The sequence below is a fragment of the Callithrix jacchus genome, chromosome 8 (genome assembly GCF_049354715.1).
Source record: "Callithrix jacchus isolate 240 chromosome 8, calJac240_pri, whole genome shotgun sequence".
Taxonomy (NCBI): domain Eukaryota; kingdom Metazoa; phylum Chordata; class Mammalia; order Primates; family Cebidae; genus Callithrix; species Callithrix jacchus.
In genome coordinates this window covers 87,540,770-87,566,368 of record NC_133509.1, presented here as the reverse complement: position 1 = coordinate 87,566,368, position 25,599 = coordinate 87,540,770, and the positions used below count along the sequence as shown (strand labels likewise).

Below are 25,599 nucleotides of genomic sequence, written 5' to 3'. Positions count from 1 at the left end.
GAAATGTAAGTGAATATGAAATATTGTTGACCCCCCCCATGGACATTTATTTCATTGTTTTCATATCTATTAAGCCATTAGCTTCAAATTATGCCTTACATGGGTACATATGTTTGCTAAAACTCATCACATTATACACCAAAAATGGGTAGGCTTTTTTTGGCATATATACTAATTTACTTTATTAAATCTTCCTAATGTTCTTTAAGGGACAAGCCAGATGAGTAGGCTACAGTGAAGAAATTTTATTTGGGAGAGTTAAGAAACCACTATGATACTTCCAACTATTATCTTCAGTGATGCTTCTTTTCTTTATGCAAGGACTCCAAGTAATATTCAGCTTCTACAGCTACCACAAATGCAGCAAATCCCCATTTGAATCCTTCTAATAGTGCACCAAGAAAGGAAACATTGTTTGCAAAGCCACCCGTGTATCTCCAAGCTTCAGTGCAGCCTCATAGATCCCTTAGCCCGCTTGCAGCCAGTTTCTTCCGGACAGTTTCTAATGGTGTCCCTTCTATCTTCCATTGTTTATAATCTGGAAATTCCATTTTACTATGTCCATGTTCAGGTCCAGGTGCCATGTCTGACGGCTATCTGACCTCTCAAGACACTCAACTTTGCAAACGGAGCCGATCCGGGCGTGTTTTATTATATGTAAGTTTACATCGATAAAGTTTACTTATAAGGTTTTTAAAATTATGCCCCATTGGAGTCTTTATAGAGGATCAGGAACGAAGTGAAGGTGAGCGAGCACAGCCTACCCTCCCCCATCTCCATTGAATTAACCTGGGCAGCTAGACGCTAATTTGTTTTACCGAAAGACCTTCAACATAGAGTCTCGTCACTTTAAGAGGCAGGGAAGAACGTAGCTGTTGTGAGTAGATGTTGATTGACCTGAATATAAACATAAATTGTATACAGCTGAAGACGGTGAGGAGGTGGAACGAACTGACAAATCATTCCAGTGACTTAAAGGTAAACTGACACTTGAGACAAACAGTACTTCTAGATGACACCCCCATTTCTGCTTTCCAGAGTGGCTTTAACCCAGTCCTTCATGGACAGATGGAGATGGTCTCCAGATGGGGTGCGGTGCTTCTGGGTCTGTGAATGGAGCCTCTTGGGGCTGGAACAACCCCCAGCTGACTCAGCCTCCACGGAGGCGTCCCCTAGCTCTGCTCCAGTTACAAGCAAGCCCAAGAGAGGGAGGGGCTGGCTGGGGTCCTTCCGGCACAAAGCCGTTTCAATTTTCCACCTCAAGGCTGCAACGTTTTGGCAGCTACAGGGCCTCTTTCTCCTCCCTTTCAACTCGCCTGGCTCTTTGAGCCACAGGAGAGACCCAAAGCCCTGAAGAACATCCCGGAATGCAAAGCATTTGCAGTGAGTCACAGCTGCAGAGGTGCCAGCAAGAGCTGTTCCAGACTTAAGTAAGAGAGGGAAGCGGGGAGGAAAGGTCAGTGGCCTCAGCTGCAGAGTTATGTCAAAAGCTGGTCCCAGGAAAGAAGCAGTAGCACTGGCTGGAACAAGGAAGGAAAACAGTGAGAATATAGCTGCGTGGGGACCTAGTGGTTCCCTCTGAAGCTTCCCCACCTGCTTTGCATGGGGCTGTCAGCTCTACTAGCTGCATTCTCTAAATTCTAAAAATTCTCACAGGGATAAAAACTTTCTGGATGGTAGAGGATTGTAAGTTGGCATTTGGAAAATGATCCCTGACAGCCTTCTAACCAACAATCATAAAGGGCTGAGCCCACTGAGCTTTGCAACACACTATTTTAAGATGTACTTTAAAACGGCAGTGGGTGTTCTCTCCTTTTGCGCCCACAGAGGGGCATTCACTGGCTCTTTCTTGCCTAAAAAGCACGCCCTTTTAAGTCCTGGAGAGAGCCCTTGGGTGTCAAAACATTACTTCCTTTTCATTTTTGTATTAACAATTGTGAATAGAGGATATATTCGTAATATTCACCGAAAATATTCAAAAAACTATAAAAGAAAAACTGTCTAACTTCTGTTTTTCCAGCCACCTAGTTCTTCCTGGAAGCAAGTTTCTTGTGTATTTTCCCAGAAATATTCTTTGCATGTGTAAGCATGTCTGGTGTATGTAATCATTTTTGTACAAATAGCCTTACACAATATTCTCGTCTTTGTTTTTCTAAACCATGTCAGTGCAAACAGAACTGCCTTGTTTATTTGTTCATTTTCACTAGACATTTAAAGAATACCCTGTTCATATACGTGTTGGTTATTTTCCATCTTTTCCTATTACAGTCTGTACTTCAGTGACAATCTTTTAAAAGATATCATGTGTAGGTAAAATTTCTAGAGGTGGGATTTCTATGTCAAATTTGGATATTTTGATAGATATTTTGTCAAACTGACCTTCATAGAGACTGTACCAATTTATACTCACAGGTATGAGGGTACCTATTTCTGGCCTAGTGTGGTGGCTCACACCTGTAATCCCAGCACTTTGGGAGGCTGAGGTGGGGAGGATCACCTGAGGTCAGGTTCAAGTCCAGCCTGATCAACATAGCAAAACCCCATCTCTACTAATAATACAAAAAAAAAAATTAGCTGGGTGTGATGGCACATACCTGTAGTCCCAGCTACTCTGGAGGCTGAGGCAGGAGAATCGCTTCATCCAGGGAGGTGGAGGATGCAGTGAGCCAAGATTGCACTACTGCACTACAGCCTGGGTGACAGAGTGAAACTGTGCTTCAAAAAAAAAGAAGAAAAAGAGAGGGCCTGTTTCCCCTCCCTTAGCACAGAATATTCCAACTTTTTTTACCCATCCCAATTGAAGGGTTAAAAAAAAGTTACCTTATCATAATTTTAATTTGGTTTCATCTTTATCAAATGTTGAGCATCTTTGCCTATGTTTGAGAGCCACATGCGTGTTCTGCTCTGTGAACCACGTTCTCTGCCTGCTTTCTGTCTCATTGCTGTTTGTTCTGACTTGTTGAACTCTGCGTATCAGGGAAAATCATGTTTTGTCAATGTACATGTAGGAAGGTTTCTTTCCAGTTTCTTTTTTCTTCCTTCCATACTTACAGCATTGGTTTTATACAGAATTCTTTTTTTTCTTATTTATTTATTTATTTTTTAAACTGCATTTTAGGTTTTGGGGTACATGTGCAGAACATGCAAGATAGTTGCATAGGTACACATGTGGCAGTGTGATTTGCTGCCTTCCTCGCCTTCACCTATATCTGGCATTTCTCTTCATGCTATCTCTCCTCAACTCCCCACCCCCTGCTGTTCCTCCCCTATTCCTCCCAACAGACCCCAGTGTGTAGTGCCCCCCTCCCTGCATCCATGTGTTCTCATTGTTCAACACCCACCTATGAGTGAGAACATGCGGTGTTTGATTTTCTGTTCTTGTGTCAGTTTGCTGAGAATGATGGTCTCCAGATTCATCCATGTCCCTACAAAGAACACGAACTCATCGTTTTTGACTGCTGCATAATATTCCATGGTATATATGTGCCACATTTTCCCTGTCCAGTCTATCATCGATGGGCATTTGGGTTGGTTCCAGGTCTTTGCTATTGTAAACAGTGCTGCAATGAACATTCGTGTGCATGTGTCCTTATAGTAGAATGATTTATAATCCTCTGGATCTATACCCAGTAATGGGATTGCTGGGTCAAATGGAATTTCTATTCCTAGGTCCTTAAGGAATCTCCACACTGTCTTCCATAATGGTTAAACTAATTTACACTCCCACCAGCAGTGTAAAAGTGTTCCAATTTCTCCACATCCTCTCCAGCATCTGTTGTCTCCAGATTTTTTAATGACCGCCATTCTAACTGGCATGAGATGGTATCTCAATGTAGTTTTGATTTGCAGAATTCTTTTTAGTTTCATGTTGTTGAATTTACCTTTTCATTCTTGGCCTCTATAAAGTTTGTCATTTCGATAGTATTTCCCTTGAAATTGTGAAAAAATTTCCCAATATATTCTACATAAAGATGATTTTGTGTTCAGCATTTATATCTGTGATCTAGCCAGAATTTATTACAGTGGTGAGATGAGTAGGGCTCTATTAATATATTTGTCCAGCTGGTTCTCCAGTAGATTCAACCCCATTTATTGGGCCAGGAATTCAGGCACAGGGTAGCAGGATCCTCTGTTTTAGAGTCTTTGACAAAACTGCAATGACAGTGTCACCCAAACCTGGGGCTTCTTTGAAGGCTCAACTGGAGGAGGACTTGCCTTTAAGTTCACATGGCTGTTGGCAGGATTCCGTTCAGTGTTGCTTGTCAGGTGGAGGGGTTCAGCTTCTTCCTCGCCTTCTCCCAGGGGGCACCATAAGTTTCTTGCCACATGGGCCTCTCCACATTGGCAGCTTACTTCATCGAAGCCAGCAGGAGTGAAATCAATTGAGTCTACTGGCAAGATGGAAGTTACCGTCTACCTAAAGTAATTGCAAAAGTGACATTCCATCTCCTATACCATATTCTATTGGTAGAAGCAAGTCACAAGTTCCGCTCCCACTCAAGGGGAGGAGATTATACAAGGTGAGAATGCTAGGAGGTGAGTATGTCAGTCTACTTTCGCACTGCTGTAAAGAACTTCCCTGAGACTGGGTAATTTATAAAGGAAAGAGGTTTAATTGACTCACAGTTCCCATGATTCAATCACCTTCCACCAGTTCTTTCCCTTAACACCGGTGGATTACAATTCGAGATGATATTTGGAGGGGGACACAGAGTCTAACCATATCAGTGGGGCTTACTGGGGGCTGTGTAGCCTGTCTGCCATAGTCTACACTCTGGCCCCCAATGATCCATCTTCTTCTCATGTGCAAAATACGTCTACCTCATCTCAAGTCCTCCAAAAGTCTCATTTCATTACAACATCACTTTGAAGGCCAAAACCTCATCACCTAAATCAGGCCCAGGTGTATGGATGAGGCTCCTCAGGTGTAACTAAGTCCAGCTCCTGGAGCGCAATTCCTCTTCATCTGTGGACCTGCAAAACTGATACAAGTTGCCTGCCCTACACACCCAGTGTATAATGGTGGGACAGGAGAAGGATAGCAGCTAGAGGCATTCCTATTCAAAACGAAGAAAACGGGAGGTACACAGGAGTCACTTTTTGATGGCTACACACAGATTTAGGTTTGTTCAAAATTTCCATAGCTCAATTGCAGACTCTATTTTGTCCATTTGTTTTATCTTTTTCATGCTTTTCTCCTTTTACACAGAATTCCTTTTGTATTTTTCTCCTTTTAGCCATCATCGACCTTTTCCTTCTTTTTTTTTTTTTATTTTTGGGGGGGACATAGGATTTCACTATGCTTCCCAGGTTGATCTCCCAACTTCTGGGCTGAAGTGATTCTCCCACCTCTGCCTCCCAAAATGCTGAGATTACAGGTGTGAGCCACCATGCCCAGCCAATCACCACTGTCATCACTTTGTGCTTACTAAGGTCTAACTGCTTTGCATGTATTAACTTATTTAACCCTCACAACAACTCTATGAGTGTAGGTATTCATTCTATTCTATTTTTACAAAAGAGCAAATGGAAGTAGAGAGAGGTTAAACAACTTTCCAATAATGTACAACTAGTAAGGGCAGAACCAGACATGAGATGAGCATTCCCAGAAGAGCAATGGGTAGGAGGTTTCAATGAAGGAGGAACTAAACTGGCATTGTCCGCTGACAAAAATTCTTCTTGGTTCCTTATAACACAAGGGTGTGGGTGTGTGTTGTGTATGTGTGATGTCTTTTCTGTTCCGTTCCCTAGTCAGCAATAATCAACAACTGTGAGACTGGTCGTTTTTTTCTACTTTGCTTTCCTGCCAGACTGTTTCCTACAACTATAGCAAGACAGTGTGCTTCTTCATTTAACCCTACCTCCCCCTGCCACTCCTCAGTGCCCCCTGGAAACTCCTGTAGCCAGCCTAAGCACCCTGTTCCCATTGGTTCTAACCAGGGAGTGTTGAGTGCCCCTCATGATACACCATGTGGGAGAATGTGTCTGAGACCCAGGCTGCAGGTTCCCTCCTGGGGTCTTCACCAGCCCTCACTGATCTTTACTGCAAGCCCTTCCTCATTATTATAGATCGGGGTTTGCAGTTGTCCTTTATGGTTCTCCTTTCTGTCCTTCCTAACAGAACCTCAGCTTCATTAATGCATCCAGCACTTCCACATGAATCATCAGCAGCCCAGGAGATTCAGGGGAAGAAGCCTGTATCATGATTCCCACTCCAGGTGTGGGCTCCTATTGGCTTAATTTCAGTAACTCCTTCTTCCCCCTTTTGCCAGTGTTCAGTCATCTAGATTTGAACAAAACAGCACATGGCATTCCCTTTGGTGAGAGTTAAGGATCCAGGGGCTGGCATGTGAACTAAATTGGTCCACCAGGATGTTTACTTGCTCTCTCACCTAGTGGATACAGACAAGGACTTATGCAGCCAAAATTTTTATGGGTCATGATAGGAAGATGAAGGGAACCAACCTTCAGATGAATCCTATGGACAATAGCAAAGAGAGGCAGGAAAACTGGGGATGATGGATGATATTGTTGAGCCTGTCAATCTTTGGACTTCTTATATGAGTTAATACATTTCCTTATTTCAGAAACCATTCTGAGTCAGTTTCTATGTTTTTCTTATTTTAGCTTTTTTTTGTTGTAACGTCTACATTGGATTAATTACAATCATTTATTTTTGAGGATGTTCAAAACTAGTAGGTCTAATTACCTTTAAGAATTCTGTTAGTTCATCCAGGACTTTATCAAAAGGTGTGATTAGCTTCAAAACAGAGAGCAGCAGCATTGCCCAGGAAAAGCGCACTCTTGCAGTAATTGTCATACTACAGAAGCAGGGGCAACCCACAATATTGCTTTCAGATACCCCTCCTTAGACTTCCCACCTCCTGTCCTGTTTGTCTGTTTGCATGTCCGTCGTCCACCACTGGAGTGTGTAGAGTTCTTGGGGGTGGAAATTGGCTCCTCCCCACCCAACATCTTACTATAGTGCCTGCCTGTTACTTAAGAATGAACAAATAAATACCAGGTGTAACACCCAATGTTTCTTTCCAAGTTTCACAGTGATTCCAAAGGCCCTTAGGATGCCTTAGGGATAAAAACGGAAATCAAAATGTCATCCCAAGTAAGTAAATGAAGGCTGGGTGGAGTAGAGACTTCTCTGTATATTCAAAGCCCATTGCTCCTGTGGAGGGTGGAAGGAAATGTTACAACAGAGTCCCCGCCACTCCCAGCTTAATTACTCGTTGTGTTGTGTGTGCTAAATTTATTGTATGTTGGTTGCATCTAAAAGTCTGAGTGATCCTTAGTACTCTTCTTCCTGCAATAAAAAGTAAAGAAGCTTTTGTGCTTCAGGCCCAGCACAGAGGATTGATTTAAGTGAACCCCAAGGAGGATGGCAGAGTGGCTGGGGCTTGGAACAAGACATTTCCTCGTGGCAGGGTAGTTGGGAAGGGGTAGCTTTAACAGGCTTTCTGGAAGTGACAACGATGGGATTCCATTTGCGCACAGATGAAATGATGTTGGATTTTGAGTGAGCCCCAAATCCAATGACTCATACCCTTATAAGAGGAGAGGGAGATCTGAAACACAGAGACACATAAAGAGAAGTTTGTGTGAAGGTGGAGACAGTAATTGGAGTTTTGCTGCCACCAACCAATGAACACCAAAAGCCACCAGAAGCTGAAAGAGGCAAGGAAGAATCCTCCTGTCAGGCTTCAGCAAGAGCAAGGCCCTGCCAACACTTTCATTTCACACTTCTGGCCTCCAGAACCATGAAAGAATGCATTTTGGTGGTTTTAAATCACCCAGTTCATGGTGATTTGTTAAGGCAGCCTTAGCAAACTAACGCGGGATACATCCGTATCAGAGATTCCATCCCTTGGGCCTCTGATTATAAGTGATCAAGAAGGATCATTTCCGTAACTTACCTAACAATTGATGATTCAGACCATTTTTTATATTGCTAACTGTATATGTAACTTTTTAAAAATAACCTGTAGGCCAGGTACAGTGGCTTAAGTCTGTGATCCCAACGCTTTGGGAGGCCCAGGCAGGAGGATGGCTTGAGGACTGCTTGAGTTCGAGGCCTCCCAAAGTGCTGGGATTACAGGCGTGAGCCACCACACCCAACCTTCCTGTTGCTTCTATAAGCTGTGATGTTCTTGCCACAGAGTTACATAGAAGTATCTTTTAATCACCAATTGCTTAATCAAAACCAAACTATTAATTTGTTTTTATAAAGAATGGTGGTATTACTATTAACAGTTTGGCAAACACGTATGAAATGTTGGTGCTTTGTTATGTTGCTACTGCCTGAAACCTGTTTGCAAATCAAATATGTTCTCTCTTCACTTGTTTCATTTCTTCGTTATAACTTTGTTTGAATTGTTAGGGTACGTTTGTACCTTCTGTAACATGCTTGAATAAAAGTGAAGGCAGGCGGTAACGATTGTTACAACTAGTCTCCTTTAAAAAAAAAAAAGACAGGGATCCCAGGACACAGGCCATTTTTGGTTGCTTATTGTTTTTTTACCAAAGGAAAGCTGAGATGGGCTCACATGTGAATGTGAAGTTTAAAGATGATGAGTTTGACTACATCTGTCAGTATTTCTGGAGACCCAAAATAAAACTGTACTAATTCATGCTCATTCTTTCTTTCTTTCAAACATATTGCTTGCATGTGCTTTGTAATATGTTAGAGGCTAAGGATTTATCAAAGCCGTAAAGTGGGAACCTGCTCTCAAGATAGGGACAGACCTGTAACTGGGTATGTACGATTCACTCTGATAGGTGCAATATAGCACACAGCAACCCACGTAAAAGGGGTGAATTGCTGTGTTCAGGAGCTCCAAGAGGACAGCTTATGTGGTTAGAGTCATAGAGATGATTCATGTCGTTAATGAAGTCATGATGGCCTCTATTACAATTCTATAACCATACTTCCAGGTCATCTAAACAGATGAGTTTTCTTCCTCTTACAATGTCAACTTCTTTGATTATTGGTAGGCTGGAGTGCTGTGGCATGATCTTGGCTCAGTGCAACCTCCACCTCCCTGGTTCAAGCAATTGTCCTGCCTCAGCCTCCTGAGTCTCTGGGATTACAGGCATGTGCCACCATGCCCAGCTGATTTTTGTATTTTTAGTAGAAATGCGGCTTCACCATGTTGGCCAGGCTGGTCTCAAACTCCCAAGCTCAAGTGGTCTGCCTGCCTCAGCCTCCCAAAGTGCTGGGATTACAGGTGTGAGCCGCTACGCCCAGCCAGTAGTGTCTATTTCTGATGTGCTCTTAACAACTTTCAAGGACCTGACTGGGCTCATTTCCATACATGGGAAGATGACAACCATCAAATAAGAGGAATAAATTGAAAGCAGAAAGAGGTTTCACTGTGAGGAAAGTAAAATAAAGAATCTATACATTTTGAAATTAAAATTTTACATTCTCAGCCAATTTAGCTATTTAGTTATTTGGTCCATGCCCTGCACTGCCCTTCACAATTTTCACTGTCAAGAGCTGGACCTAAGTTCAAAAAACCCGTCACAGGAGTGTGAGTCTTTCAAGAGTTTAGTCTATTACTTAGTACAAACCAATCTTGCTGAAGGACATTACTTACATATGTCCTTCAGGTGTATGTAAGAGGTGGCAGAGATGCAAGCTGCTTCCTTACCATGTTATCTTCTTCCTGAGCTGGTGTCTAGACCACGTGCCCTAGCCCCTCTGGCAGGGAGGAGTGGCCAGGTGGCTGAGTCCAGCCAATGGGATGAACTGGAGTGATGAGTACCACATCTTCCAGGTCTGGCTCATTACAACTTCCCATGCTTGATCCTCTTTGCTCTTTGCAGCTGGCTGGAATGAAGATGACCCCCGGGGCAACCCTGAAAGCTTGAAAGCCACCAGTTATAAACAGCAGAGCCTCCGTCAACCCAGGTGCCCAAATGACTACATGAAGGAGGCACTCTGCTGGCCGTTGAGGTGTACCCAGTACTGTTACATGAACAAGAAATAAAGTCTACGGTATCTGAGCATCATACATTTTAAGGTCAGTGTATTATACTGGCTGACTTACATACTTGCCTAGCAAATTTTTCTCTTCTGTTTTTCTTTGCAGGGGTGGGCACAAGAAAGGATAAGTTAAGGGAAATGTTCTTATGTGTGTCAGATACCTTTCATTTGCCCCTCTAGACCCATGCTCCCTCCTTCTGTATCCTGAAGACTGACCCACATGTCTGGGCCTCTGAGTCCTCTGACTGTTGGAAGATGAGAAGGAGGGAGGGGAGGGAGGTCAAAATATTTCTTGCCCTGGTTTGCTCCCTGCGAGATCCCTTGGGCTGGCTATGTCACTGCTCCTCTGCACTGGCCTGTTTTACGCAGCTCTCTCACTCTTTGATTCCGGGATGAGTTCCCTGCCCTTTTCCATTTGGACCTAGGGCTGTGTTATCAGCCAGGATGCTACAAACGCAGGTTACTACAGTATCCCTTGCAGGGACTTTCTCTATGCCCAACTTTGTTGTTTCCCTCTGTAAATAAACCTTCCAAGAATTGTCGTCCTTTGAGTGTGCATCTGTTTTCTGTTAGCACTCTGACCGAGACAACTGTTTGCTGTCTTCATTCTCAAAAATAATAATACCAAATATTGCACATATTATATTTCCAGAACCTAGTAAGTCTCTTGTATATTATAGAGCAACCAATCACAATCTTAAGCAATAATTCACAGGCAAATTATTACATTTCCTGCTTCCAGTGGCGCCTTGAATTTTCAGCATCTCCAGGTTCACCCATCGTCACAATCCAAACCTAATATGAGTCCCCTTAGTGTCTAGGTCAGAATCCAAATTCCTTAGCCTGATATTCAGTGTCCTTCATAATCTGGTCTCCCTCTCCTGTTCACCCATCGCTATTTCTCTGCCCTCCCAGGAGGATCGTGATTCTGTGACCATCTCTCTCGCAATCCCCTGCTGCCTTCCTTTTCACTTTACTCCTGGTAGTCTTAACAATACTCAGATCACCTGTCCTGCTGAAAAACTCTTTCCCCATCGCCTACACCGCCGATACATCCCTCCTGACCCACACACCTATTCACATTCAAAGGCTGCAGTAGCTGCTCCCCTGCTCTCCCAGGAGGGGCCCACCCATGCCACGCCACTGCCTGCCAGCCCCAACTCCTGGACTCTGTCGCTCTTAAGGGCTGGGATCGACTACTCTTGATGTTTGAATGTTCATACTAGGTACTTGACAAATGTTTGCCAAATGCACACATCTCCAGTGGTTTTGGGCTTTTGTTAAAAACTTTCAAGAACACTGAAATTCCTGTGGAGGATGTGGATAAAGCAGGGATAAGGAGAAGGGTGTATCCTTTTTTTCCCACTCACTTCTCTATGTGAGCTGGAGACTTGGGGGAAGAGCCCTCTTCTTTTCTGGAGACTCTGAGCTTCTTACTTCCCCATGGAATGAAGAAATAAACCATCATCCCTGTCTTTTTTTTATTTGCATTTTAGGTTTTGGGGTACGTGTGCAGAACATGCAAGATAGCTGCATAGGTACACATGTGGCAGTGTGATTTGCTGCCTTCCTCCCCTTCACCCACATCATCCCTGTCTAACGTGATCCACTCACCACAGATGCCAATGACTAGAAACTGAATGACTGAAGTTTGTCTCATACACATGTATTTTTTTTAATTTAATTTGTTTTCATTTTTTTGTTTTTGTTTTTGTTTTTGAGACAGAGTCTCACTCTGTTGCCCAGGCTGGAGTGCAGGGTGTAGTCTCGACTCACTGCAGCCTCGACTTCCCAGGTTCAAGCAATTCTCCTGCCTCAGCCTCCGAAGTAGCTGGCAGATGCCTACCACCACGCCCAGCTATTTTTTATATTTTTAGTAAAGAAAGGGTTTTGCCCTGTTGGCTAGGCTGGTGTTGAACTCCTGACCTCAGATGATCTGCCTACCTCAGCCTCCCAAAATGCTGGGATTATAGGTATGAGCCACTGCACCTGGCCTAATTTAGTTTTTTATGGTAATATGTTGTCAGGAGTCAAAACCAAAATACATAAAAATTTATGCAGTGAAACCCACCCTAACCCATGGCTCCCATATTCCCAGTTTCTTCACTCTGTAGGTAACCACTCTTCTTAATTGCTTACGTACACTTTGTTCCAGAGTTGTTTAATATACATAGAAGCAAATTATACATATACATTCTTACATGTCTTTTTTTGTTTTGGGTTTATTCGGGTTTTTTTTTTTTTTTTTTTTTTTGATACAGGATCTTGCTCTGTTGCCTGGGCTGGAGTGCAGTGGTTCAATCATGGCTTACTGCAGCCTTCACCTCCCAGGCTCAAGTAATCCTCCTAGCTCAGCCTCCCAATAGCTGGGACCACAGGTGCCCACCACCACGCCTGACTAAATTTTTTATTTTTTGTAAAGACAGGGTTTTACCATGTTGCCCAGGCTGGACTCAAGCTCCTCGGCTCAAGTTATCCACTAACCCCTCAAAGTTATAGGGATGACTGGGATTGTAGGCATGAGCCACCACACCCAACCCATTCTTACATTTCTCCCTTCTTTACCAAAGTATGACATACTTTGCCAAGCTTTGCTTTTTTAATTTATTTTTTTAAATATATTTTGGAAACCTTTCCTTATCTGTTCATTTCCTTACCTGTTGCTTCCTAATGCTGTTGAACGGCTGCATAGTATTCCATCATCTGGATATGTCCTAATTTATTTAACAAAACCTTTATTGATAGACATTTGTGTTCCTTCTAATCTCTTTTTGAAAAGAATGCTTAAATGACACATTTAATTTTGATATGATACCATATGATTCGATGTATAAATCTTTTAACTTTTTGACCTTGTACATTTCAAAAAACGTTTCGTTTAATCTGGGGGCCAACAAATAAGTGACATTTGCTGAAGGATAAATTAAGGTTAGACAATGGATCAATCGCCTGAAAAATTATTCAACTTTATGAGTTCATTTCTGGGCATTTATCCATAAGAATGTTGGAAGATAGGGCAGAGTATGAGTTCATTTCAATGGAGCAGGCAGCATATGTGTAAACTTTGTAGCTTCTGCCAAAGTCATTTAAACAAAACAGCATTCCGGAGTTCTTCTTGGGAAAAAGCTCACTCATTTTAGTACTTCTGATGATCAGTAATATTTTAAATTGTACTGGAGCTGCTAAAGCAGCAGAAGTTTATGAAAAGGAGAAAGGCTCAGCATGTCTATCCACAACCAGTGTCCCACTGGCCTTTTGAGGAAGGTATAATGCATCCGTTTCAAAACTTGCCTCATTCCAGAGGCTGAAAGGTCACTTGTTGGTTTTCTGACTGTACTCCAGTACAGAACAGACAAGTGCGGGATTCTGGATGTTTATCTTGTGCATACACTGCTGTGGAGGCTGGCATCCCATTTGACCAAGGGAGAAATTCCATCCAGCTGCCCCTCCTATGCGGCCTGTTTGGCAGAGCCTGGTTGTCAAGGCTGTCTAGTGAGGAGAGCCATCAGACATGGCGTATGCTATCTCTGCTAAAGGGCAGAGCGATGGGTTGGAAAGGGCCAATTGAATACTACCAAGACTTACCACCAGTTTGTAAAAGAGCATTTCCTCAAAGGGTGCTAATAGGGCTCATGAAGCTGTTTAGCCCAGATTATAGCTGGGCTCAAGAACAAATCTGTAAGACACAGACTTACCCGCAATCAGAAAGGCTGGACCTCCCAGACCCACTGAGGCAGATTCAACTGCAGACACTCAGTGAGGCCATGCTGCCCTCGACCAAAGCTTTCTTCTTGGGCCCAGAGGCATAAACTCATTTAAAGCCAATACACATAGGATGCTCTATTTGCCTGAACTCTTTACATGTATATCTTATACTTACCAATATGAAGATTATTTTATGAGTAAAGGAAATAAGAAAAAAGAAAAAGTTGCAGGTAAGAAAGATTAGAGGTCTAAGTTAGAGGGAACTGTTGCTAAGAAACACAGGTTGAAAAAACCTTCTATACATAGTTTTTTTTATTGCATTTTAGCTTTGGGGTACATGTGCAGAACATGCAAGATTGTTGCATAGGTACACACATGGCAGTGTGTTTTGCTGCCTTCCTCCCCTTCACCCACATTTGGCATTTATCCCCATGCTATCCCTCCCCAGCTCCCCCCGGCTGCTGTCCCTCCCCTTTTCCCCTCAATAGACCCCAGTGTGTAGTGCTCCCTTCGCTGTGTCCATGTGTTTTCATTGTTCATCACCCGCCTATGAGTGAGAATATGCAGTATTTCATTTTCTGTTCTTGTGTCAGTTTGCTGAGAATGATGTACTCCAGATTCATCCATGTCCCTACAAAGGACATGAACTCATCATTTTTAATAGCTGCATAATATTCCATGGTGTATATGTGCCACATTTTCCCTGTCCAGTCTATCATTGATGAGCATTTGGGTTGGTTCCAGGTCTTTGCTATTGTAAACATTGCTGCAATGAACATTCGTGTGCATGTGTCCTTATAGTAGAACGATTTATAATCCTTTGGATATATACCCAGTAATGGGATTGCTGGGTCAAATGGAATTTCTATTCCTAGGTCCTTGAGGAATCGCCACACTGTATTCCACAATGGTTAAACTAATTTATACTCCCATCAGCAGTGTAAAAGTGTTCCTATTTCTCCACATCTTCTCCAGCATCTGTTGTCTCCAGATTTTTTAATGATCACCATTCTAACTGGCATGAGATGGTATCTCAATGTGGTTTTGATTTGCATCTCTCTAATGACCAGTGACGACGAGCATTTTTTCTTATGTTTGTTGGCCTCATGTATGTCTTCTTTTGTAAAATGTCTGTTCATATCCTTTGCCCATTTTTGAATGGGATTGTTTGTTTTTTTCTTGTAAATCTGTTTGAGTTCTTTGTAAATTCTGGATATCAGCCCTTTGTCAGATGGGTAAACTGCAAAAATTTTTTCCCATTCTGTTGGTTGCCGATTCACTCTAGTGACTGTTTCTTTTGCCGTGCAGAAGCTGTGGAGTTTGATTAGGTCCCATTTGTCTATTTTGGCTTTTGTTGCCAATGCTTTTGGTGTTTTGGTCATGAAGTCCTTGCCTACTCCTCTGTCCTGAATGGTTTTGCCTAGATTTTCTTCTAGAGTTTTTATGGTGCCGGGTCTTATGTTTAAGTCTTTAATCCATCTGGAGTTAATTTTAGTATAAGGTGTCAGGAAGGGGTCCAGTTTCTGCTTTCTGCACATGGCTAGCCAGTTTTCCCAACAACATTTATTAAACAGGGAGTTCTTTCCCCATTGCTTGTTTTTGTCAGGTTTATCAAAGATTGTGTGGTTGTGGATATGTTGTGCCTCCAAGGCCTCTGTTCTGTTCCATTGGTCTATATCTCTGTTTTGGTACCAGTACCATGCTGTTTTGATTACTGTAGCCTTGTAGTATAGTTTGAAGTCCGGTAGTGTGTTGCCTCCCACTGTGTTCTTTTTGCTTAGAATTGACTTGGTTATGTGGGCTCTCTTTTGGTTCCATATGAAGTTCAAGGTGGTTTTTTTCCGTCTTTGAAGAAAGTCAATGGTAGCTTGATGGGGATAGCATTGATTCTGTAAATTACTTTGGGCAGTATGGCCATTTTCACGATATTGATTCTTCCTAACCATGAACATGGAGTGTTTCTCCATCTGTTTGTGTCCTCTCTTATTTTGTCAAGCAGTGGTTTGTAGTTTTCCTTGAAGAGGTCCCTTACGTTCCTTGTAAGTTGTATTCCTAGGTATTTTATTCTCTTTGTAGCAATTGTGAATGGCAGTTCATTCTTGATTTGGCTCTCTTTAAGTCTGTTGTTGGTGTATAGGAATGCTTGTGATTTTTGCACATTGATTTTATATCCTGAGACTTTGCTGAAGTTGCTTATCAGTTTCAGGAGTTTTGGGGCTGAGGCGATGGGGTCTTCTAGATATACTATCATGTCGTCAGCAAATAGAGACAATTTGGCTTCTTCCTTTCCTATTTGAATACCCTTTATTTCTTTTTCTTGCCTGATTGCTCTGGCTAGAACTTACAATACTATATTGAATAGGAGTGGTGAGAAAGGGCATCCTTGTCTAGTGCCAGATTTCAAAGGGAATGCTTCCAGTTTTTGCCCATTCAGTATGATATTGGCTGTTGGTTTGTCATAAATAGCTTTTATTACTTTGAGATACGTTCCATCAATACCGAGTTTCTTGAGGGTTTTTAGCATAAAGGGCTGTTGAATTTTGTCAAAGGCCTTCTCTGTGTCAATTGAGATAATCATGTGGTTTTTGTTTTTGGTTCTGTTTATGTGGTGAATTACATTTATAGACTTGCATATGTTGAACCAGCCTTGCATCCCTGGGATGAATCCTACTTGATCATGATGGATAAGCTTTTTGATGTGCTGTTGCAATCGGCTTGCCTATATTTTATTGAAGATTTTTGCATCTATGTTCATCATGGATATTGGCCTGAAGTTTTCTTTTCTTGTTGAGTCTCTGCCAGGTTTTGGTATCAGGATGATGTTGGTCTCATAAAATGATTTGGGAAGGATTTCCTCTTTTTGGATTATTTGGAATAGTTTCAGAAGGAATGGTATCATCTCCTTTTTGTGTGTCTGGTAGAATTCAGCTGTGAACCCATCTGGAGCTGGGCTTTTTTTGTGTGGTAGGCTCTTAATTGCTGCCTTGACTTCAGGGTCTATTTATAGTTTTGGCTTCCACCTGGTTTAGGCTTGGGAGGACACAAGCGTCCAGGAATTTATCCATTTCTTCCAGGTTTACTAGTTTATGTGCATAGAGTTATTTGTAATATTCTCTGATGATGGTTTGAATTTCTGTGGAATCTGTGATGATTTCCCCTTTATCGTTTTTATTGAATCTATTTGGTTGTTCTCACTTTTCTTTTTTATCAGTCTGGCTAGTGGTCTGTCTATTTTGTTGATCTTTTCAAAAAACCAGCTCTTGGATTTATTGATTTTTTTGAAGGGTTTTTCGTGTCTCTATCTCCTTCAGTTCTGCTCTAATCTTAGTTATTTCTTGTCTGCTGCTAGGTTTTGAGTTTTTTTATCTCGCTCCTCTGGCTCTTTCAATTTTGACAATAGGGTGTCAATTTTGGATCTCTCCACTCTTCTCATGTGGGCACTTATTGCTATATATTTTCCTCTGGAGACTGCTTTAAATGTGTCCAAGAGATTCTGGTATGTTGTGTCTTCATTCCGTTGGTTTTGAAGAACATCTTTATTTCTGCCTTCATTTCATTGTTTATCCAATCAACATTCAAGAGCCAGTTGTTCAGTTTCCATGAAGCTGTGCAGTTCTGAGTTAGTTTCTGAATTCCGAGTTCTAACTTGATTGCACTATAATCTGAGAGACTGTTTGTTATGATTTCAGTTGTTTTGCATTTGCTGAGGAGTGCTTTGCTTCCAATTATATGGTCAATTTTAGAGTAGATGTGATGTGGTGCTGAGAAGAATGTATATTCTGTGGATTTGAGGTAGAGAGTTCTGTAAATGTCTATCAGGTTTGCTTGTTCCATGTCTGAGTTCAAGCCCTGGATATCCTTGTTAATTTTCTGTCTGGTTGATCTGTCTAATATTGACAGTGGAGTGTTAAAGTCTCCCACTATTATTGTGTGGGAGTCTAAGTCTCCTTGTAAGTCATTAAGAACTTGCCTTATATATCTGAGTGCTCCTGTATTGGGTCCATATATATTTAGGATCGTTAGCTCTTGTTGTTGTATCGATCATTTTACCATTATGTAATGTCCTTCTATGTCTCTTTTGATCTTTGTTGCCTTAAAGTCTGTTTTATCGGAGATGAGAATTGCAACTCCTGCTTTTTTTTGCTCTCCATTTGCTTGGTAAATCTTCCTCCATCCCTTTATTTTGAGCCTTTGTGTATCCTTGCATGTGAGATGGGTTTCCTGGATACAGCACACCGATGGGTTTTGGCTTTTTATCCAATTTGCCAGTCTGTGTCTTTTGATTGGTACATTTAGCCCATTTACATTTAGGGTTAATATTGTTATGTGTGAATTTGATACTGCCATTTTGATGCTAGCTGGCTGTTTTGCCTGTTAGTTGATGCAGATTCTTCATTTTGTTGATGCTCTTTAGCATTTGGTATGTTTTTGGAATGGCTGGTACTGGTTGTTCCTTTCTACATGTAGGGCCTCTTTCAGGAGCTCTTGTAAAGCAGGCCTAGTGGTGACAAAATCTCTGAGTACTTGCTTGTTTGCAAAGGATTTTATTTTTCCTTCACGTATGAAGCTTAGTTTGGCTGGATATGAAATTCTGGGATGAAAGTTCTTTTCTTTAAGGATGTTGAATATTGGCCCCCACTCTCTTCTGGCTTGTAGGGTTTCTGCCGAGAGATCTGCTGTGAGTCTGATGGGCTTCCCTTTGTGGGTGACCCGACCTTTCTCTCAGGCTGCCCTTAGCATTTTCTCCTTCATTTCAACCCTGGTGAATCTGACAATTATGTGCCTTGGGGTTTCTCTTCTTGTGGAATATCTTTGTGGTGTTCTCTGTATTTTCTGGACTTGAATATTGGCCTGCCTTGCTACGTTGGGGAAATTTTCCTGGATAATATGCTGAAGAGTATTTTCCAGCTTGAATTCATTCTCTTTGTCACATTCAGGTACATCTATCAAATGTAGATTAGGTCTCTTCACATAGTCCCACATTTCTTGGAGAATTTGTTCATTTCTTTTTGTGCTTTTTTCTCTAATCTTGGCTTCTTGTTTTATTTCATTGAGTTGATCTTCGACTTCTGATATCCTTTCTTCTGCTTGGTCAATTCAGCTGTCGAACCTTATGCATGCTTCGCGAAGTTCTCGTGTTGTGTTTTTTAGCTCCTTCAATTCACTCATATTCCTCTCTAAGTTGTCCATTCTTGTTATCATTTCCTCAAATATTTTTTCAAATCTTTTTTCAAGGTTCTTAGTTACTTTGCATTGATTTAGAACATGTTCTTTTTGCTCACGGAAGTTTCTCATTATCCACCTTCTGAAGTCTGATTCCATCATTTCATCACGCTCATTCTCCGCCCAGCTTTGTTCCCTTGCTGGTGAGGAGTTTTGGTCCTTTGTAGGAGGCAAGGTGTTCTGGTTTCGGGTGTTTTCCTCCTTTTTGCACTGGTTTCTTCCCATCTTTGTGGATTTATCCACCTGTCTTCTGAGTGGTTGCTGATTTTCCAATTGGGTCTCTGAGTGGACATCCAGATTGTTGATGATGAAGTATTTCTGTTTCTTAGTTTTTCTTCTAACAGTCTGGCCCCACTGCTGTAGGACTGCTGAGGTCCACTCTAGGCCCTGCTTGCCTGGGGAACTCCTGTAGCAGCTGCAGAAACATGAGGGTTGCTACCAGATTCTCTTCTCCTATCTTTGTCCCTGAAATATGCCCGCCAAATGTCAGTCTGATCAGTCCTGATCAGTGAGGTGACTCTTTGGATATATGGGGCTCAGGGAGCTGCTTGAGGAGACAGTCTGTACTTTATAGGAGCTCTAGTGCTGAGCTGTGAGCTCCATTGTTCATTCAGGGCTGCTAGGCAGGTAAGTTTAAGTCTGCTGCAGCAGAACTCATAAAGCCCCCATTTTTTTTTCCTCAGGTGCTCTGTCCCATGGAGTTAGGGCTTTATTTATGAGTATCCGTTGCACTTTCCTGCTCAGCAAGAAGGCAGTCTAGTCACTGCCTGCCTGTAGTGGCTATGATGAGCTGCCGTGGGCTCCGCCCTGTTGCTATGGGCTCCACCCTGCTGCCATGGGCTCCGCCCTGTTGCCATGTGTAATTCCCTGTAGTCCTGTTTATATGGGTGTGGTTAGAACTGCAGTGGCGATGGTAGCCCGCCTCTGTAGTGGCAGACTCTCTCTGTTATGGTGGGTTGCCTCAGCAACAGCAGGCTGCTTCAGCAATGGCTGAGTACCTCTGTAGGGGTCGCGTGCCTCAGTAGTGGTGGACGCCCCTCCCCCACCGGGCTGCACTGTCCTGGATTCAGCTCTGCTTGCCGTGAAACTCTCAACCCCGAGCATTTCCAATTGCTATTTTGTTTGTTTCTGTGGGGGTGGGACCCTCCGAGCCTGATCACCTGGCTCCCTGTCTCAGAGCCCTTTTTTTTTTTTTTTTAAGTTGAATGGTTGACTCTCTCCCAGGTGTTCCAGTCGCCTGTTGCAAGGGTGCCGGGATCTGTGTGATTTCCCGTGCTGCGACCCACTGCGCTGGCTCAAACCACATTGCTGCCCGGGAATCTCCTGGCCTGGCTTTCTGTTTAAGTCCCATTTAATCAGATGAATGTGCTAATCTGCCTTCCAAAATCTCCAATTGCCAGTTTAACAGAGCAACCAAACCAGTGTATTTTGTATGGAGTGTCGCTGCGCTGCGGCCTCGGCCCAAACAGCCACGCCGGCCCAAACTGCCGAGCTGGCAGCCCATGGGGCTCTTACACCTGGGAATCTCCTAGTCTGTGGACAATAAAGATCCATATGGAAATGCGGCGTGCACTCACCCTCTGCGGATTCAGTGGGAACTGCAATTCTGAGTTGGTCCTAGAGCGCCATCTTCCCTCTTCTCCTCAAATTTTCAGTGTTACAAATAATACCAGCAAATTTGGAGACCCGCTTGTCCTATGCATAGTTTTTACCAGCATTGGCTTTATTTGGACTGTTAGAGTTCCTTACCCTTTTTGAGTAATAGTATGTATCTATTTTTCAGCTTTCTGGAATGCTCTCCCATCAACTCACTCCACCTCTTCTAACCAGTCATCAGTTTGGAAATCTTGAGTTGGATGAACTCTATTGCACTTCTGACATTTATCAGGTAAAAATTTTTAAGTATATTGCTGTTTCCCCATGTGTTTATTTTCTGCCATAAGTTTTCAGTGACTACCTATGAGGTAGGCCCAGTTTTGGTCACTTGCCAAATCTGGTGAGCAAATTAGTGAGCAAAACTGGCAAAATCATGTTTCTGCCAATATCTACTGAAGGATGTAGTGGTAGATGAATGACATTTTATATGATCAATAGTTGAATATGGGTTAGCCTAATAAACTTAATTCTAGGGCTTCTCAGGTTCAAAGCCCTGAGCTTGGCGTGTGGTCCTGAGAGAAAAGTGAACCTTTCTGTTGATTGCTTCCCCTTTTCTTCTTTCTTCCCCTTCAATTTTTCCAGAAATCTCCTTGACATTTCCCCAACATACAGACACACACACACACAACTTGTCTTTGTCCTATAGTTAATCTAAACACAGTAATAACTATTTATATCTTAATTCTGTTATTTTCTCCCATAGTCTACATTTCTTACTTTTGTGATTGGGAGAGTTCTATCTACTACAGAGTAAAGGCCACATACACACACACACACACACACACACACACACACACACACACACACACACATTTTTGTAACCTCATGACTGAAAAGTGCTTAAATTTTTTTACTGTGACAATATCTGTATGTTTCAGTTATCTATTGCTGAGTAACCAAAACTCCCAACATTTAGTAGCTTAAGACAACAATGACTTATTAGCTTAAGATTCTGTGGATCAGAAATTTGGACTGGGCTAAGCTGGCTGGTCCTTCTGCTTCATGTAACATTGGGTGGGCTCGCTCACTGGGCTACATTCAGCTGTGAGTTTGGCCAGGACTGGAGTGTTCCAGCTGTCTTCAGTCTTCTCTCCAGTTGTCTGTCTCCCACAGAACGGGACTTTTCACATGGCAGCTGTCTTCCAAGATGGAGATGCAGCCTTGGAAATTACACAACATCACTTCTGCTACACTTTATTAGTCAAAACAGGTCCCAGGGCCAGCTCAGATTCCTGGGGAGAGGAAACATATTTCCATCCTGTTGGGGGAGTGGCAGGGTCACAGTGTAACAGGTTGTGCAAGATGGGAGATGGTGTTGCAGCCCTCTCTGGAAACATGAGCTACCACACTATATAGGCTTGTTTTATGTTAGTTGTTAATTTAATATAAATCCCTGTTCTAATTGGTAGTAATGAATCTAGCATTAGTTTGTTTTCCCCCTGTATGTCCATCTTCTCGTTGATTCATACATTAGCTTGTAAAGAATGTCTTGAGTTATAATCCTGAGTTCTGTGTGTATCTGTCAATATTTTCGGCTGCAAGGCATATGAAGCAATTCTAGCTAACTTAAGCAGAAAGCTTTGTTGTTGTTTTTGTTGTTATTTTGTCAACTAGCCTCCAGAAGGTAGGAAGGTTAAAAAACTAAACTCGGAACATGGGCAGAATCTAAGGACGGCTGGGCAGGAAGGCATAGCCACAGTGATATCACAAGGACACTCTGGACAGGGCCCAGCTGCTGGTGCTGTACACACTGTGCAAGTGACACTGTTTCTGCAGAGCTGTCAGCACCACCATTCCTGTGCCTGGGGCAGGTGATTATTTTTCTCCTTGATGGCTCCAAGTCCTGGATAGGAATAACCGATTCTATTTGTTCCGTTATCAACTAGGAAGTGAAGAGAGAATCCTTTCAACTTGAAAGGCTGGGGCTGAGGGCATTCTATCTCCTACCAAAACTTACATTATGGAGTACTGTCCCCAAATACAAAGAGCTATCTGGTCCTGTACATTCAGTAGTCATTGCCAAAAGCAGTAAATTGTCATGATCTGGCCCCTGCTACCTCTCCGACCTCAGCTTCTACTCACTCTGTTCCAGTCTCAGTGCAAAATACCAAACATGTTCCTGTCTTGGGACCTTTGCATATGCTTTTTTGTTTGTTTGTTTTTTTGTTTGAGACAGAGTCTCGCTCTGTGGCCCAGGTTGAAGTGCAGTGGCACAATCTCAGCTCACTGCAAGCTCTACCTCCTGGTTTCAAGTGATTCTCCTGCCTCAGCCTCCTGAGTAGCTGGGATTACAGGCACTCATCCTCACTCCCAGCTCATTTTTGTATTTTTTTAGTAGAGACGGGGTTTCACCATGTTGATCACGCTGGTCTCGAACTCCTGACCTCATGATCTGCCCGCCTCAGCATCCCAAAGTGCTGGAATTACAGGCATGAGCCACCATGCCCAGCCACATATGCTGTTTTCATGTCTGAAATACTCTTCCCCAAATATCTGTATGACTGCCTTTCTCACCTTATTCAAGTCTCTACATAAATATTACCTTCTTATAACACCTCACTGCAGCCATTCTATTGAAAATTGTAAACCTGAGAGGGAGGCAGGGCAAGACAGCTGAACAGATGCCTCTAATGAGCATCTGCCTCCCCAACAAAAACATGAAATTGAACAACTATCCACACACACACAATAAAGCACTTTCATAAGAATCAAAAATCAGGTGAGCAACCACAGTACCTAGTTTTAACTTCATATTCCTGAAAGAGGCACTGAATTGGGTACAGAAGACAATCTTGAATTGCCTACATCACCCTTGCCCCATCCCCTGGTAGTGGCCACATGGTGCAGAGAGAGAATCTGTGTGTTCAGGGGAGGGAGAGCATAGTGACTATGGGACTTTGCCTTGGAACTCAGTGCCGTCTGGTCACAGCAGAAAGCAACACAGGGCAGAATCAGCCAGCAGAATGATTCAGACCAGCCCTAGCCAGAGGGGAATCATTCATCCCAGTGGTTAGAACCTGAGTTCCAGCAAGCCCTGCCACCGCAGGCTAAAGTGCTCCAGGGTCCTAAATAAACTGGAAAGGCAGTCTAGGCCAGGGGTCCTTAATCCCTGGGCCATGGACCAGCACCAGCCCATGGCCTGTTAGGAACCCGGCTGCACAGGAGGAGATGAGTGGGGTCTGAGGAAGCGTTACCACCTGAGCTCCATCTCATGTCAGATCAGCGGCAGCATTAGATTCTCATAGCAACGTGCACCCTATTGTGAACTGTACATGCAAAGGACCTAGGTGCATGTTTTAAAATCTAACTAATGCCTGATGATCTGAGGTGGAACAGTTTTATCCCAAAACCTTCTCCTACCTCTGGTCCATGGAAAAAATGTCTTCCATGAAACCAGTCCCTGGTGCCAAAAAGACTGGGGACTACTAGTTTAGGATACAAGGACTGTAACTCCTGGGCAAGTTCTGGTGCTGTGATAGGCTCAGAGCCAGTGGACTTGGGGTGCACACAACCTAGTAAAGATGCAGCCTGGGAGCTTAGGGAGTGTTGCATCACCCCTCCCCCAACCCCAGGCAGTGCAGCTCCCAGCTCCAGGAGAGACTCCTTGCTTCCATTTGAGCAGAGAACAGGGAATAGTAAAGAGGATTTTGTCTTGCAAATTAAATACCAGCTCAGCAACAGTAGGATAGGGTAACAGGCGGAGCCCTGAGGTCCCTATTCCAGGCCCTAGTTTCCAGATGACATTCCTAGACACACCTCGGCCAGAAGGGAACCCTCTGCCTTAAAGGGAAGGACCCAATCCTGGCAAGATTCATGACTTCCTGACTAAAGAGCCCTCCGGCCCCAAATAATCAGCAGTGGTAGGCAGGCAGAACTTGCTGTGGGCCTTGGATGAAACTCAGAGCCATGATAGCTTCAGGTGTGACCCAGCACATTCCCAGCTGTGGTGGTTATGGAGATACTCCTTCTACTGGAAAGAAAAAAAAGGAAGCATAAAGGGGACTTAGTCTTGCAGCTTGGGTACCAGCTCGGCCACAGTGGGGTAGAACCCCAAGCCAGCTGCTGGGATCCTTGATTCAAGGCCTTGGCTATTAGAAGGCATTTCTAGACCCACCCTGGGCCTGAGGAGGAGACCACTACCTGAAGGGGAAACTGAGGCCTGGCAGCATTCACACAAGCTGACTGAAGAGACCTTGGGACTTCAGTGAACATTGGCAATAGCCAGGCAGGACTCACTGTGGGCCTGGAACAATGGTGGCCATGGGAAAGATTCATTTGCTTGAGGAAAGAGGAAGGAAGAATGAGAAGAACTTTATCTTGTGGCTTGAATGTCAGCTCAGCCACAATAGAATCCAGCACCAGGTAAATTCTCAGGGTTTCTGGCTCCCAGACAGTATATCTGGACCTGTCCAAAGCCAGAAGAACTTACCTCCCTGAAGGGAAAAACACAAGCCTGGATAGATTCACCACCTGCTGATTATAGAGCCCCTGGGCCTTGAATGAACATAAGCAGTAGCCCGGCAGTGTTCACTGAAGCCAGAACAGCACTGGGTCTCACATCCTTGGTCTCACAGCTCAGCATAAAGAGAGAGAGAGAGAGAGACTCTGTTTGGAGGAAAGTAAGGGAAGATAACAAGAGTCTGCCCAGTAATCCCAGGAATTCTCCCAGATCTTATTCAAGGCTACCAAGGTAGCACCTCTATGAGTCTACAAGAACCATGGCATTACTGGGCTTGGGGGTACCCCCTAACACAGGTACAGCTGCAGTGACCAGAGACTTAGGTCACAACACTCAAGTCCCTTAGAAAGCCTTCCCGAGAAGGAAAATTACAGACAAGGCTAGATTGGGAAGACTAAAATAAGTACCTAACCCTTCAATGCCCAGACACTGACAAACATCTACAAACATCAAGACCATTCAGGAAAATATAACCTCACCAAACAAAGTAAGATGCTAGTGACCAGTCCCAGAGAGACCAAGATATATGACCTTTCAGACAGAGAATTAAAAAAAAACT

At 43.2% G+C, this 25,599-nt stretch overlaps 1 protein-coding gene and 1 pseudogene across 28 annotated transcripts in view; one reads left to right on the top strand and one right to left on the bottom strand.

Moving 5' to 3' along the window:
* Positions 1 to 287: 287 nt before the first annotated feature.
* Positions 288 to 671, bottom strand: LOC108593641 (NADH dehydrogenase [ubiquinone] 1 beta subcomplex subunit 3 pseudogene; annotated as a pseudogene).
* A 585-nt stretch (positions 672 to 1,256) lies between these two features.
* The window catches only part of FERMT2 (FERM domain containing kindlin 2), a 168,283-nt gene continuing 143,940 nt past the window's right edge, over positions 1,257 to 25,599 (top strand). For 10 of the 28 annotated variants that reach the window (XM_035260542.3, XM_078334953.1, XM_078334949.1 and 7 more), the window contains exons 1-3: positions 1,257 to 1,430; positions 9,838 to 10,034; positions 20,709 to 20,813. In XM_035260542.3, the coding sequence (XP_035116433.1) occupies positions 20,718 to 20,813 (96 nt within the window). In that variant the 5' untranslated portion in view covers positions 1,257 to 1,430; positions 9,838 to 10,034; positions 20,709 to 20,717. Of the gene's footprint in view, positions 1,457 to 9,837; positions 10,035 to 20,708; positions 20,814 to 25,599 lie in introns of all 28 variants that reach the window. The other 18 variants (XM_078334954.1, XM_078334952.1, XM_078334948.1 and 15 more) reach the window with 3 other exon arrangements.